The 13107-nt window shown below is 49.4% G+C and overlaps 1 protein-coding gene and 1 long non-coding RNA gene across 6 annotated transcripts in view; one reads left to right on the top strand and one right to left on the bottom strand.

Moving 5' to 3' along the window:
* MAEA (macrophage erythroblast attacher, E3 ubiquitin ligase) overlaps positions 1-2081 on the bottom strand; it is a 37147-nt gene extending 35066 nt beyond the window's left edge. Inside the window, exon 1 of one of the 3 annotated variants that reach the window (XM_045474842.1) lies at positions 1857-2081. In XM_045474842.1, the coding sequence (XP_045330798.1) occupies positions 1857-1925 (69 nt within the window). In that variant the 5' untranslated portion in view covers positions 1926-2081. The remainder of the gene's footprint in view (positions 1-1856) is intronic. The other 2 variants (XM_045474841.1, XM_045474843.1) reach the window with 2 other exon arrangements.
* LOC123596292 lies at positions 2077-10974 on the top strand. Of its 3 annotated transcripts, XR_006711647.1 has the most exons (4): positions 2083-2607; positions 2781-2993; positions 9531-9616; positions 10621-10974. It is a non-coding gene; the product is annotated as an uncharacterized LOC123596292 (long non-coding RNA). The 3 variants fall into 3 exon arrangements; XR_006711648.1 differs by having other exon boundaries at positions 2077-2993; positions 10510-10974; XR_006711646.1 differs by having other exon boundaries at positions 2079-2993.
* The last annotated feature ends 2133 nt before the right edge of the window (positions 10975-13107 follow it).

A 13107-nucleotide genomic window follows, 5' to 3' on the forward strand; every position in this document is an offset into this window, starting at 1 on the left:
AATCAAAGACTATTTAATAATTCTAGAAATCAAATCACATTCACGGCTGTGAAACAACAGAAAGAACTCGAAAGGGAAATCCCTTCCTGCCTGACGTTGCCCACACTCACCAGCCAGCACCACAAATGATGAACTCTGCCACCATTCTGTCAGCCCCACGACAGGCCTGGTGGCGGACTGAGTGAGACAACAGGCCAGCAATCAACAGCTCCCCAAATAAAGCCTTTTTTTTTTTTTTTTTTGGTGGAGGGAGAAGGTGGAGGGCGATAAACATCAACCCAAATGATGCCTGGTCGGGGCCTCAGGTGGCACGACGTGAGCCACAGGGCCTTCAAGGAGTTGGAGATACCACCAGCCAGCACCTAATCTCGAAAGGGCCTGGCGAACAGGCAGCTGGTTCATGTCAACAGCGCTCTCCTGTCCTCCTGGATCAGACAAGGCGCCGAGAAACACCACCGCTCCACAGCCAGTTAAAGAAAAGCAACAAAGCCTCACTTCTGCTTTCTGGCGAGGACAGTGACTCTCTGACGAATTGCGACAGCTATCCCATGTACCTTCCAAAGAGTGCCGGCACCACTGCAAGCATTACCGGGTCCCTCAATTCACCCAAGGTGACGCTGCTGCGATCACGCCTCTGTCTGACAGGAGTACACGATCTCAGAGTGGTCTCTCAGTAAGTGACGAGCAAGGCGGGGCAGTATTCAAGCCCCAGCCCCCCGCCCCCCTCCCCGGGCTCAGCGCTCACCGCACCCATCGCCGCCACCTGTCACCACCGAGGTGGATGGGGACGCTGGGCTCTGCCACGAGGAGGAAAAAGCTACCCGGCCTCTCGGGAAAGGAATTTGGAATCACAAATGCCTAGCCACAGTTCTCCTGGGAATGTTGCGGCCTTCGTCTCCTAAAGAACTTGTTTCCTGATGCTTTGTTCTCATCAACTCCTCTGCGAACTAGGTAAGGAGCCAGAGCAGCCCCTCCTATGAGAGACGCGGGCTTCAGCCTCAAGGAAGGCGACTTGGCTAAGTGGCCATCCAAGGTCACACAACCGGCAACCGAGTGGCAAGGGCTGTATTTCAGGTTTGGTGACGCCCCACAAGATGGGTTCCCATTAGGTCGTTAGGTCTCTCCCTGTAGACTCCTAATTAGTGACTGGAAGCCAACATACCAACACCCTCTGACGTTAAGCTTCCGGGAGGACAGCTGGACACCCACCGCGAGCCACACCGGGCACTCTTGCGCCCGCGACCCCACACCCTGGAAACGCCGGCCTCCACCCCGGCCCTCAAAGTCACCAGCCTGCCTACCGCCGGAAATGTCACTGGGGCAGTTCACGGTTTTTTTGTGGGGTTTTTTTTGTGTGTGTTTTTTTCTTTAGGATGAAGGGGCCACAATCGGACTCCAGAGGGCGAAGCGGGGCGCCAGACAGACGCGCTCCACGCCCTGCCACGAAGTCCTCTAAGGCCGGGCAGGGGCATGGGCAGCCACACGCCACACCCGCCGGGCCTGCAGGACCCCAGACCCCACCGGCCCTAGGGAGCCCGGGAGGCCGGTCTCGCGGGTCCCCAGACCCGGGGGAGGCCGGCCCTGCAGACCCCCACACCCGGGGGAGCCCAGCCCCGCAGACCACCCCCAGACCCCGGGGAGGCCGGCCCTGCAGACCCCCAGACCCCGGGGAGCCCGGAAGACCAGCTCCGCAGACCCCGAGACCTCGGAAGCCCGGACGCGCAGACCCCCAGACCCCGCCCGGTGCCCCAGGCCGCGCCCCGGCCCCCACCCTGCCCCACCTCCCTCTCCTCGGAACCCCTGCGGCCCGCGGGCCCCGGCCAAGCGCTGCCGCTACCCCGGCCCGCAGACCCCACCTTGAGGGTCGGGTACTCCTGCACCTTCAGGGTCATGGAAAGCTGAGCAGCTGACTCCTGCACCGCCATCTTGAATCGGCCAAAACATTAGCGGGTGGGGGAAGCGCCGCGCGCGGCACGCCGGGTAGTGACGTCGCGCTCTCCGGCGGGGGCGGGGCGCGCCCGGGCGGGCCGACGCGCCTGCTCCAATCGCGTCCGCCCACCAGACTGTGGCGGCGGAAGGAGGCGCGACCGCGGCGTGCGCGCGGAGAGGCGTCCGGCCGGACCAATCACCTCTGGCCCTCCTCGCGTTCGGCCAATCAGCGGGAAGCCTGTCTGGGCGGGTTCCTCCTTGAACTCGCGGCCGGGGACGCTCCCGCCGATCCCAGCCTCTGGGCGCTGGCGGTCCGGGGTGCTACCTGGGGTCGGGAGGCTGAGGCTCGTCGAGTGGCGCAGCCGTGGGCGCGACTGGGCTCCTGCGGGGGCGGGCCCCCGAAACAGTGACCCTCTGCATGGGACAGTGACCCTCGCCGTCGTGACCCCTTACGGTAGTAGCCGAGAGGTCTGCAGGCCACCATGCATGTCAGGCAACTACTTTCCATCGGGCTGCATTTCCGCAGAGTGGCAGCTGCTGGAGTCCTGGCGTTTCCTATCGGAAAAGGAAAGGAAATTTTTGTTAACTGATCTTCAGGAAAGAAGCTCCCAAAGTAGAACAAGGGCCTGTGTGCCTTTGTGTCCTCACCAATGTCACACGGCCCTGGTACCTAGCAACGTACTCCAGTTCCCTCTCAACCGTTCCACATTCTATCCTTTCAAAATAACTAGTCCTTTCATTCCCCTTTTTAAATAGAAATGAAATTAGTTTTCATTAATTAGAAGACTTCCCAATTAAACCGTTTCTCGTGTTGCACACTTATTCCTGAAACGATTTTTTTGAAACTTAAGCTTAGCGTTGAAAAAAACACCTAAGGTTTGACACAAGGGAGGCCGATACTGTGGGAGTGGGAGCCGCGGGGAGAAGCAGCTTCCTGTCCAGGCTCACACCAAGTTCCTTGTACCTGAGGCCATCCGCGTGAGTGAGTTCATCAGGATCATCAGAAGGGGCTGACAGCTCAATACTAATCAAGCCTTCCCACTGTTGTGAATCGATGTAGCACGGTGAGTGTGTCTGATGCCGATTTCTGAAGCTTGTGAAAGTGAGAAGGAGGAAGATAGATTCCTGTGCATGGCATATGCCTCTAGGAGATATTTGGAGTGAAATTGGTGTAAGACTAGAAGAATGCACTATTCTAGAATTTTTAAAACCCTTACCAAGGAGAAACAGGGATGTTACCAACTGTGATTGATCACAGACCTAATCACAGATCATCAGAGTAGTAGTGCCCCCGTCTAGGAGTTTTAGGAAGTTGTTTCTGTATTTCAGGGCAAAAAAATTGAGCTTGAAATGAGCATGCGCAGCTTTGGAAAACTGTATTATTTAACTAGGTTGTCTTGTTCTCAAGTTTCAGAAGTTTAAAAATAAAATACTGTTAAAGTTGAAAGGAAACGTGGTTTAGAATGGAGTCGGGTGGCCAGCAGGGGGAGCTCTCAGCCCTACCACTCCGGTCAGTTGCAGCCCCAACAGGAAGGGACGCACCTTGCAGGTGGATTCCACTGCAGCCACCGCTTTACTAACCCAGTGGGAGGAAGGAAGGTTTCTTCCTCCCCCAGCAACAACCCAGGCAATGAGAGCCAGCCACAGCCCAGCCAGTGAGAGACTGCCGTGGATCAGCCAATGAAAAGCCATGACACTTCCAGGTCCCAGTTTCCTCCAGTGGACTTTCTGTTTACAACAGCCCTCCTTTTCTCTATAAGAGAGCCTCCTGGGGGCATCCGGGTAGCTCAGTCGGTTCAGTGTCCCACTTGGGCTCAGGTCGTGATCTTGGGGCTAGTGGGTTCGAGCCCCGCATGAGACTCCGTGCTACAGCTCAGAGCCTGGAGCCTGCTTCTGATTCTGTGTCTCCCTCTCTCTCTCTCTCTGCCCCTTCCCTGCTCACACTTTCTTTCTCTCTCAAAATAAATAGACATTTAAAAATTAAAAAAAAAAAAACTAGGAAAGAGTCTCCCGTACCTTATTCTCACTTGTCTATGGTTTTTCCTTGGATCACTTGTCCTGGATTGTAGATTTCTGCTATTCCTGAATAAACCCAGTTTTGCTAGTAAAGTAGCTGGTGGTTTTGGTTTTAAGGTTAATGCATTGCATTCTAAGTTGTCAGTGAAATAAGTGCCCATTATCTTTATGCTTTTTCCCAACAGGAAATGCCTTTTAAACATTCAGAGAGACAGTAAGTCTTTCCTAGAGTAACAGAACCCCCCGACGTTTTTTTGTACAGATATTTGACAAACAACATTGTGTGTAAGTTTAAGGTGTGCGATGTATTGATTTGACACACTTAGAGTGTAATACGATTGCCATTTTAGAATTAGGAACACCTCCATGGGTCACATAACTATCCTTTCTTCTAGTGTTGGGAGCAGTTCAGGTCCAATCACCTAGCAGGTTTAATGCTCATGATACATTTTTGTTGTCTATTATCACAGCACTGTGAAGTAGGTCTCTGGGACTGACTGACTTCCAAGCTCCAAGTATGTACCTTTAAACAATCTCTCTCCATTCCCCCGCCCTGCAACCCCTGGCAACCAGTTTACTCTCCGCTTTTATGATTTCAGCTTTTTTAGTTTCCGCACATAAAAGACATGAATCATCACGTATTTGACTTATTTCATTTAGCATAATGTCCTCAAGGTCCATCCATTGTTGACAATGGCAGAGTTTCCTCTTCTCTCATGGCCAAATAGTAGTCCACTGTGTGTGTGTGTGTGTGTGTGTGTGTGTGTGTGTGTGTGTGCGCGCGTGCACAACATCTTCTCATCATCCATTGACAGACACTCAGGTTATTTCATATCCCGACTATTGTGACTCAACTGTCCCTCCGCAAGGGCATGTGTGTTTCTCTTGGGTATCCTGTTTTCATTTCCTTTGGATGTATACCCGTAAGTTGGATTGCTGAATCATGTAATAGCTGTGTTTTTAATTTTTGGAGCCACCTCCTACTGTTCTCAGTGGTGGCTGAGCCAGTTTACGGTCCCACAACAGTGCACGTCCTCACCATCGCTTGTTATCTCTTGTCTTTTTGACGATGGCCATTCTGACAGGGGTGAGGAAATATCATGCTTTTGATTTGCATTTCTCTGGTGATGTGCCTGTCAGTTGTTTGGAAGTCTTCTTTGGAAAATTCAGTTATAGTCCATTTAGTTTCTCTGTCCATTTTTTTTTAAGTTTATTTATTTCGAGAGACATAGAGTCAGTGCGAGTGGGGGAAGAGCAAAGAGGGAGGGAGAGAGAGCATCCCAAGCAGGCTCTGTGCTGTCAGCGCGGGGCTCGATGTGGGGCTCGAACCCACAAAACTGTGAGATCATGACCTGAGCCGAAACCAAGAGTCAGACGCCCAGGTGACTTAGCCAGCCCGGTGCCCTCCTCTGTCCATTTTTAAGTTGGATGGTTTGGGGTTTTTTGTTGTTGTTGAGTTTATGATTTCTTTACATATTTTGGATATTAACCGCAAATGTATGGTTTCCAAAAATTGTCTTCCATTCTGCACATTGTCTTTTCATTTCGTTGATGGTTTTTTGCTGTGCAGAAGCTTTTCAGTTTGGTGTTGTCCCACTTGTTGATTTTTTTTCCTTTTGTTGTTTGGGCTTTTGGTGTCATAAAACAAAATCGTTGCCAAACCAATGTTGAGCGACTTCTTCCCTGTTTCCTTTTAGGAATTTTAGAGTATCAGGTCTTATGTTTAAATCTGAGGCATTTTGAGTTACTATTTGTGAGTGGTGTCAGGAGGAGGCCCAATTTCATGCTGCTGCCTGTGCTCATCCAGTTTTCCCATGTTCTGAGTAGACTGTCCTTCCCTTACTGCATGTTCTTGGCTCCTTATCAAATATTAGTTGACTGTATATGTGAGGTTTATTTCTGGTCTCTATTCTGTTCCGTTGGTCTATGCGCCTATTTTTATGCCACTACTACGCTATTTTAACTACTATAGCTTTGTAGTATAGCTTCAAATCACAGCAAACTTTTATAGAAGGATTTCTACTCAACTAGAGAACTCTCCATAAAAGGATCTTTAAGTCTCAGTTGTGAAGCATGGCCTCCAAAATGCACTGGTCATAATAGCTGGCGGAAAGCAGGGTAATGGAGGTATATCAGAAAACTCTGAACTGCTATTCAAGGCTCCCAATTTCTTTTTTTTTTTTTAATTTTTAAATATTTATTTTTGAGAGAGAAAAAGAGAGTGCGAGCAGGGGAGGGGCAGAGAGGGAGACACAGAATCCAAAGCAGGCTCCAGGCTCAGAGCTGTCAGCACAGAGCCCGACAAGGGGCTTAAACCCACAAACCATGAGATCATGACCTGAGCCAAAGTCGAATGCTTAACTGACTGATCCACCCAGGTGCCCCAAGTCTTAGTGGATTTTAGAAGATAGATATAATACCAGGTATCTTTCCGACCACAACAGAATGAAGATTGAAAGCAGTAATGGAAGGAAAACTAGAAACTTTACAAAATTATGGGAATTAAACAATCCACTTGTATTTTTTATATATCTTTACATATACACATATATTATGTATATATAACTTAAATACAAACTCAGATTTTAGAAATTGTACAAAGAAAGCTAAAAACATTTCACATATTTATGATTAGTTTTGATATTTAATATCTCCTTTTACTGTACCGACTTAAAATGTTTACTGATGAGGACCAGATATGCCCATCACCACCTGAGCAACTTGCAGGGGATTTATGATTTCTTCCATGTTCTCTCGTCTCAAAACTCAACTGGTTTAAGTCTTGAAGCTATTCTGGTTCTCACAGGTATTTCTGGAATAAAAGGAATGCTTATGGATGAATTCTTCATTTTATGTTTATAAGCTGTAAGTTTGTAGAGACTATAAATATGGTCAACAACTTTGGACCTACTTTAAACACTAGAGGCTCAATTTGTTGTCCAAACAGCACATTTTTAAACAACCAATGAATCAAAGAATAAATTATGAAGAAAATTAGAAAATAATCAAAGATGAATGGAAAAGAAAACAGAACTTACCCAAACTAATGAATTCATTGACAGTGGTGCTTAGGGAAAATTTATAATTCTAAGCACATTAAAAAAATGAGTGATCTCAAGTCAATGACCTAACTTCACAACTTAAGGAATTAGAGAAAGAACAGACTAAGCACAAAGCTAGCAGAAGAAAGGAAATAGTAAGGATGAGAGCAGAGAAAAACGAAATAGAGGATAGAAAAACAATAGAGAAAACCAATAAAAAAAATTGGTTCTTTGGAAAGACCAACCTAATTGACAAACTGCAGCTGGATGGACTAATCAAAAAAGACAAGTTCCTAATATCAGAAATGAAAGTGGAAACATTCAAACAAATGTGACAGAAATAAAAAGGATTATAAGACAGTACTATGAATAATTGTACACTAAGAAACTGGATAACCTAAATGAAATGGACAGATTCTTAGAAATACAAAACCCACTGGGGCGCCTGGGTGGCGCAGTCGGTTGAGCGTCCGACTTCAGCCAGGTCACGATCTCGCGGTCCGTAAGTTCGAGCCCCGCGTCGGGCTCTGGGCTGATGGCTCAGAGCCTGGAGCCTGTTTCCGATTCTGTGTCTCCCTCTCTCTCTGCCCCTCCCCCGTTCATGCTCTCTCTCTGTCCCCAAAATAAATAAACGTTGAAAAAAAAAATTAAAAATAAATAAATAAATAAATAAATAAAAAGAAATACAAAACCCACCAAAAATAAATCATGAACAGACAGAAAATCTGATTGACATAATTAGTAAGTAAGTTGAATGAATAGTAAAAAGTCTCTTGACAAAGAAAAGCCCTAGAATTGATGGCTTCCACTGGTGAATTCTACCAAACATCTAAAGAGCTAACACTGGGGTGCCTGGGTGGCTCACTCAGTAGAACACGGGACTCTTGATCTTGGGGTTGTGAATTTTAGTCCCACATTGGGTGTCGAGATTCTTTGAAAATAAAATCATAAGGAGCACCTGGGTGGCTCAGTCAGTTAAGCTTCCAACTGTTGATTTCAGCTCAGGTCACGATCTCATGGTTCATGGGATCAAGGCCATGTCAGGCTCCAAGCTGACAGCATGGAGCCTGCTTGGAATTCTCTCTCCGTCTCTCTCTGCCTCTCCTCTGCTTATGTGCTCTAAATAATAAATAAAGTCATAAAGACACAATAAAATATTTTTAAAAATTAAATGAAGAAAGCACTAATACCAATTATTTTCAAACTCTAAACATTGAAAATGAGGGAACATTTCCTAACTCATTCTAAGGTTCCGGGGAAACTGCACATCCACAAGCAGAAGAATGACATTGGAGCCTTACCTCATACGAAAAAATTAACTCAATACGGATCAAAGACCTAAATGTAAGACCTAATAACACAAAACTCTTAGCGGAAAACATAGGACTAAAGCTTCCCAACTTTTGGCAATGATTGTTATTTTAAAAAAAATTTTTTTAATGTTTATTTCTGAGAGAGACAGAGCATGAGCAGGAGAGGGATAGAGAGCGAGCGAGACACAGAATCCAAAGCAGGCTCCAGGCTCTGAGCTGTCAGCACCGAGCCCGACGCGGGGCTCGAACTCATGGACCGCGAGATCATGACCTGAGCCGAAGGTGGACGCTTAACCGACTGAGCCACCCAGGAGCCCCAACAATGATTTCTTGGGTAGAATAGCAAAGGCACAGGCAAAAACAAAACAAAACAAAACAAATTACATTTCATGAAAAACCTTATGTGCATCAAAAGACACTCTCAACAGAGTAAAAAGGCACCCCACAGAATGGGAGAAAATATTTGCAGATCACATTTCTCATAAGGGGTGAAGATGCGGAATATGTAGAGAACCCCTAAAACCCAACAACAAGGAACTTGACTCAAAAATGGGTAAAGAACTTGCACAGACCGTCCTCACAGAAGTTATGCAAATGGCCAACAAGCCATGAAAAGATGCTTAACAGCGACAAACGTCAGGGAAACGCAAGTCAAACCACAATGAGGTCCCACCTCACACCTGGTGGAGTGGCTGCTACCCGAAAATAGCAATTGTTGACGGGTGTGGGGACTGGAACCCCGCACACGGTCGGCGGGGCTATAAATGGTGCAGCCGTGTGGAAAACGGTGTTGGGGTTACTCGAAGAATTAAAGAAGGATGTTTGTCGCGTGTTCCAGCAGTTCCACTTCCAGGCATTTGCCCGAAAGAATTCCGAGCAGGGTCTTGAGGAGACGTCTGCACCCGCTGTTCACTGCAGCGTCATTCACGATAGCGAAGAAGCAGGAGCAACCCAAGCGCGCGTGGACAGATGAACGTGTTACGAAAAACGGCGTGTCGTTCAGCCTCAAAATGAGAAACGTTCTAACCCTGCTGCAACACGGATGAGCCTGGAGGACGCGATGCTCAATGGAATGAGCCAGTCGCAAGAAGACAAATCACGTACGACTCCACTGGTATGAGGCCACTAGGGAAGTCAGATCGTAGGGACAGAAAGCAGAATGCCGAGCACTAGGGGCCGGGAGAGGGGGTTGGAGTCAGTGTTCGACGGGGACAGAGTGCCCGTTTTACAGGTGGAAAAGAGCTCTGGACGTGGAGGATGGAACACTAGGAATGTATTGAATGCTACTGAACCATGTAGTTAACAATGGTTAAGACGGTAAGTTTCATGGGATTTATATCGTATTATAATAAAAAACTGAGGGGGGAGGGGAGGCAGGCAAAACGGGGGAGGGTGGGAGGTGGAGGCTCCTGGGTATGGAAGGAACCGGCGGAGGGGATGAAAGGTGCCGCGTAGAGGATACGGTCGGCGGTGCTGTGATGGCGTGGTGTGGTGACGGGTGGTGGCCACGCCTGTGAGCACGGCGGGACCGAGGCGGGTGGTGGGTCACCGTCATGCACCTGCACCTAATGCCACGTGGGTGTCGGCTATACTTCGCTTTTTTTTTTTTTTTAATTTTTTTTTTTCAACGTTTATTTCTTTTTGGGACAGAGAGAGACAGAGCATGAACGGGGGAGGGGCAGAGAGAGAGGGAGACACAGAATCGGAAACAGGCTCCAGGCTCCGAGCCGTCAGCCCAGAGCCCGACGCGGGGCTCGAACTCACGGACCGCGAGATCGTGACCTGGCTGAAGTCGGACGCTCAACCGACTGCGCCACCCAGGCGCCCCTATACTTGGCTTTTTAATGAGAGCAGTCAAAGGGACAGGCTCTGGCGGCAGGCCCTGGGGTCTGAGCTCCGGTGAGACCGTGCGGGTCTCTGGGCTTTCCAGCTGGACGCCAGCTTTCTGAGCCGTGGGATCTCTCTCTCTCTCTCTGCCAGGCGGCACTCCTGTCCCGCCCCCAGCTCTTCCCATCAGGATGTCCCTCTGCGCCCTTTGTGCTGCCCCCAACTTTGCAAGCGCTCGGCACAGCCCTTGTCCGGGAGGGTGCTCTCCGGCCTCGGCTCCGCGGGCCCTGAGGGGGAGCCCGAGGGGTGCAGGCCCCACCTGGGTGAGCGGGCTCCCCGCGTGCTGATGCCCGCGCCAGCCACGTGCCATCCTCACCTGTCAGCTCCACGTTCTGCCGGCGCCGTCCTGCTCCCGTCCGCGGCGGTCTCACCGCCACCCTGCGGAAGTGAGAAGCAGCCGTGGGTCTCTTCTCTCCCACAACAGCCACGAACAGCCACGTTCCTCTCCGGAACCTACTTTATCGTCACATGCTTAGCTCTTTGGCGAGGTTCAGAACAAACAAACAAAGGACATTGATGTGACACCGTTGTGCCAAATCTGGCGAAATCTCGGCGGCAGGGTTGGAGCAACGGTCCCTGCAACCGTCTACACCTCGTGTGGAGGCGGAAGTCCTCTCTGAAGGTCAGCGGCGATGCCCAAGGAGAGACGGGTAACGTGGTCAAGCCTGTGATCGCACCTGCTGTGATCCCGTCCGACACATTTCGTGGGGATGATACTCCGAGTCCTTCGGCTCATTGGGATTTACTGGCTTTTTACTACAATAAAAGTGGCTGTGTCACTGTCGCTAGCCGAGAGCCCCTTTTGCTTTCTAAGGGTAATGACTCCTTCTAGATTTTCCACATTTCACATGGTCGCTCTTTGAATTCTGACTGTATTTCCGTGCTAAACCGCTAATGCACCTTGGCGGGCTTATTTCGTTCACTTCAGTTCACAGGCAGAGTAGTAGTTGCATAGCACCTTTCGAGCAGGCTGACGAGACAGCCTCCGAGGACCCTCTCCCCGGGGGAGCTGTGGACACTCCCACATTTACGGTTGGCGTGTTCGTGCGTGGAGCCCTCTTCCTCACAGGGGATCAAAGCCGCGTGGCACTGCCTTGCAATGTGCACGTGTCTGTGGACACCAGACCCAGTACTTCCCTCGGTGTCCGTCTGGGGTTACGCTTGTCTCCATGAAAAAGGAGTCTTCAAGGCCAAGGGGCCATGCCCATCCACATGCCCTCTCCTTTTCTAGAACCTGCTCCAGACGCCTGTGACTGTAGAGCCCCACTTAACCAACCAGTCTGGAGCCTGCTCCTGGGGCCCATGAGGGCTGACCCTGACCGCTCACCTGAGGGTGGACGGCGCAGTGAGTGGGCCCACTCCTAAATTTTAGAGCTGGCTAAGGAATTGGAGAAGCGCAGGGGTGGCCATGTTAAGCAGAGCCAACCGGGAAAGAATGGACAGGTCCTGGACGTCATTATGGAGGCCACCACGCGGGCAGAGCGCGTGGAGACGGAAGGTGCAGCAGCGCCAGTGACAGGTGAGGACAGAGATGCCAGGGCAAGACTGCACTCAAGAAATCTAGGCCTCAGTTTGGTGTTGGATTCTTAGCTGTGACACCAAAAGCACTAGTAACAAAGTTAAAAAAAATAGAAAGATCGTACTTCACTAAAATTAAAAACTTTTGTGCATCAAAGGACATTATCAAGAGAAGGCAAGCTACAGAGGGGAGAAAATGTTTGCAGATCATACATCTGACACAGATAGATAAGGAACTCTTACAACTCAGTGACAAAACGACAGACAACCTCATTAAGAAGTAGACAAAGCACTTGGACAGATGTTTCTCCAAAGAAGATTCACAGGTGGCTGGGAAGTACATGACAAGATGCTCAACGTCATCAGTGAAGCTGCTCAGGACAGCTGCTCCAAAAGATGTCACTTCCGCCTATTGGTCATTTGCACCAAAGGCACTTGAAAAACAGCAGGTGCAAGAAAGGCTGTGGCCCCCCAATAAGGCTCTGACCCCCCAAACAAGGCTCTGACCCCCCAACAAAGCTGTGACCCCCTAAACAAGGCTGTGACCCCCTAATAAGGCTGTGACCCCCCAACAAGGCTCTGACCTCCCCCAAACAAGGCTCTGACCCCCCCAACAAGGCTCTGACCCCCTAACAAGTCTCTTACCTCCCCCAAACAAGACTCTGACCCCCAACAAGGCTCTAACCTCCCCCAAACAAGACTCTGACCTCCCCCCAAATATTTCCTCCTGAAAGCAGGAGCGGGGACTCCATGTGGAAGGCAGCCCCCCCCCACCCCCCCGCACCAAATGGAAAGAAACGTTCTTGTCACCGGAGACGAGGAGCCAAGGTGAGGGGATTCTGTGTGGATAGACCTTGTTAAAAGCTTTCCTCTGCCTTCACCCTCCGCACACCTTTTAGCTACGTTCCCACAGTCGCTTCTCTTTGTTTACCTGCTTTCTAAACACCTAGGCCTCATCACTTCTTTGGATCTTTATTTTCCTGTGAGGACTCCCATGGACATGTAAATTTTAATTAAGTCAAACATATATGCTTTTCTCCTGCTACTCTGGCTCAGGTCAGTCCTAGTCACAAACCCTAAGAGGGTGATGGATACATTCTACCTCCAATACCTTAGTCACTGGGGAAATGCAAATCAAAACCATAATAGAATGTCACTTCACACCCACTAGGACATCCATAATCCCCAAAGGGCAAATAATAAAATAATCCCAAATCAGAAAACAACAAGTGTTAGTGACAGAGTGGAAAGCAGGACTCTCCTACTTTGCTGGCGGAAATGTCAAATGGTGCGCTGTTTTGTGGAAAACCGTGGAGGTTCCTCAAAGACTCAAACATAGAATTACATGATCCAGCAATTCCACGATAGCCAGAAGGTGGAAACAATCCAAGTATCAGCTGATG

This window comes from Leopardus geoffroyi, chromosome B1 (genome assembly GCF_018350155.1).
Source record: "Leopardus geoffroyi isolate Oge1 chromosome B1, O.geoffroyi_Oge1_pat1.0, whole genome shotgun sequence".
NCBI classification, from domain to species: Eukaryota; Metazoa; Chordata; class Mammalia; order Carnivora; family Felidae; genus Leopardus; species Leopardus geoffroyi.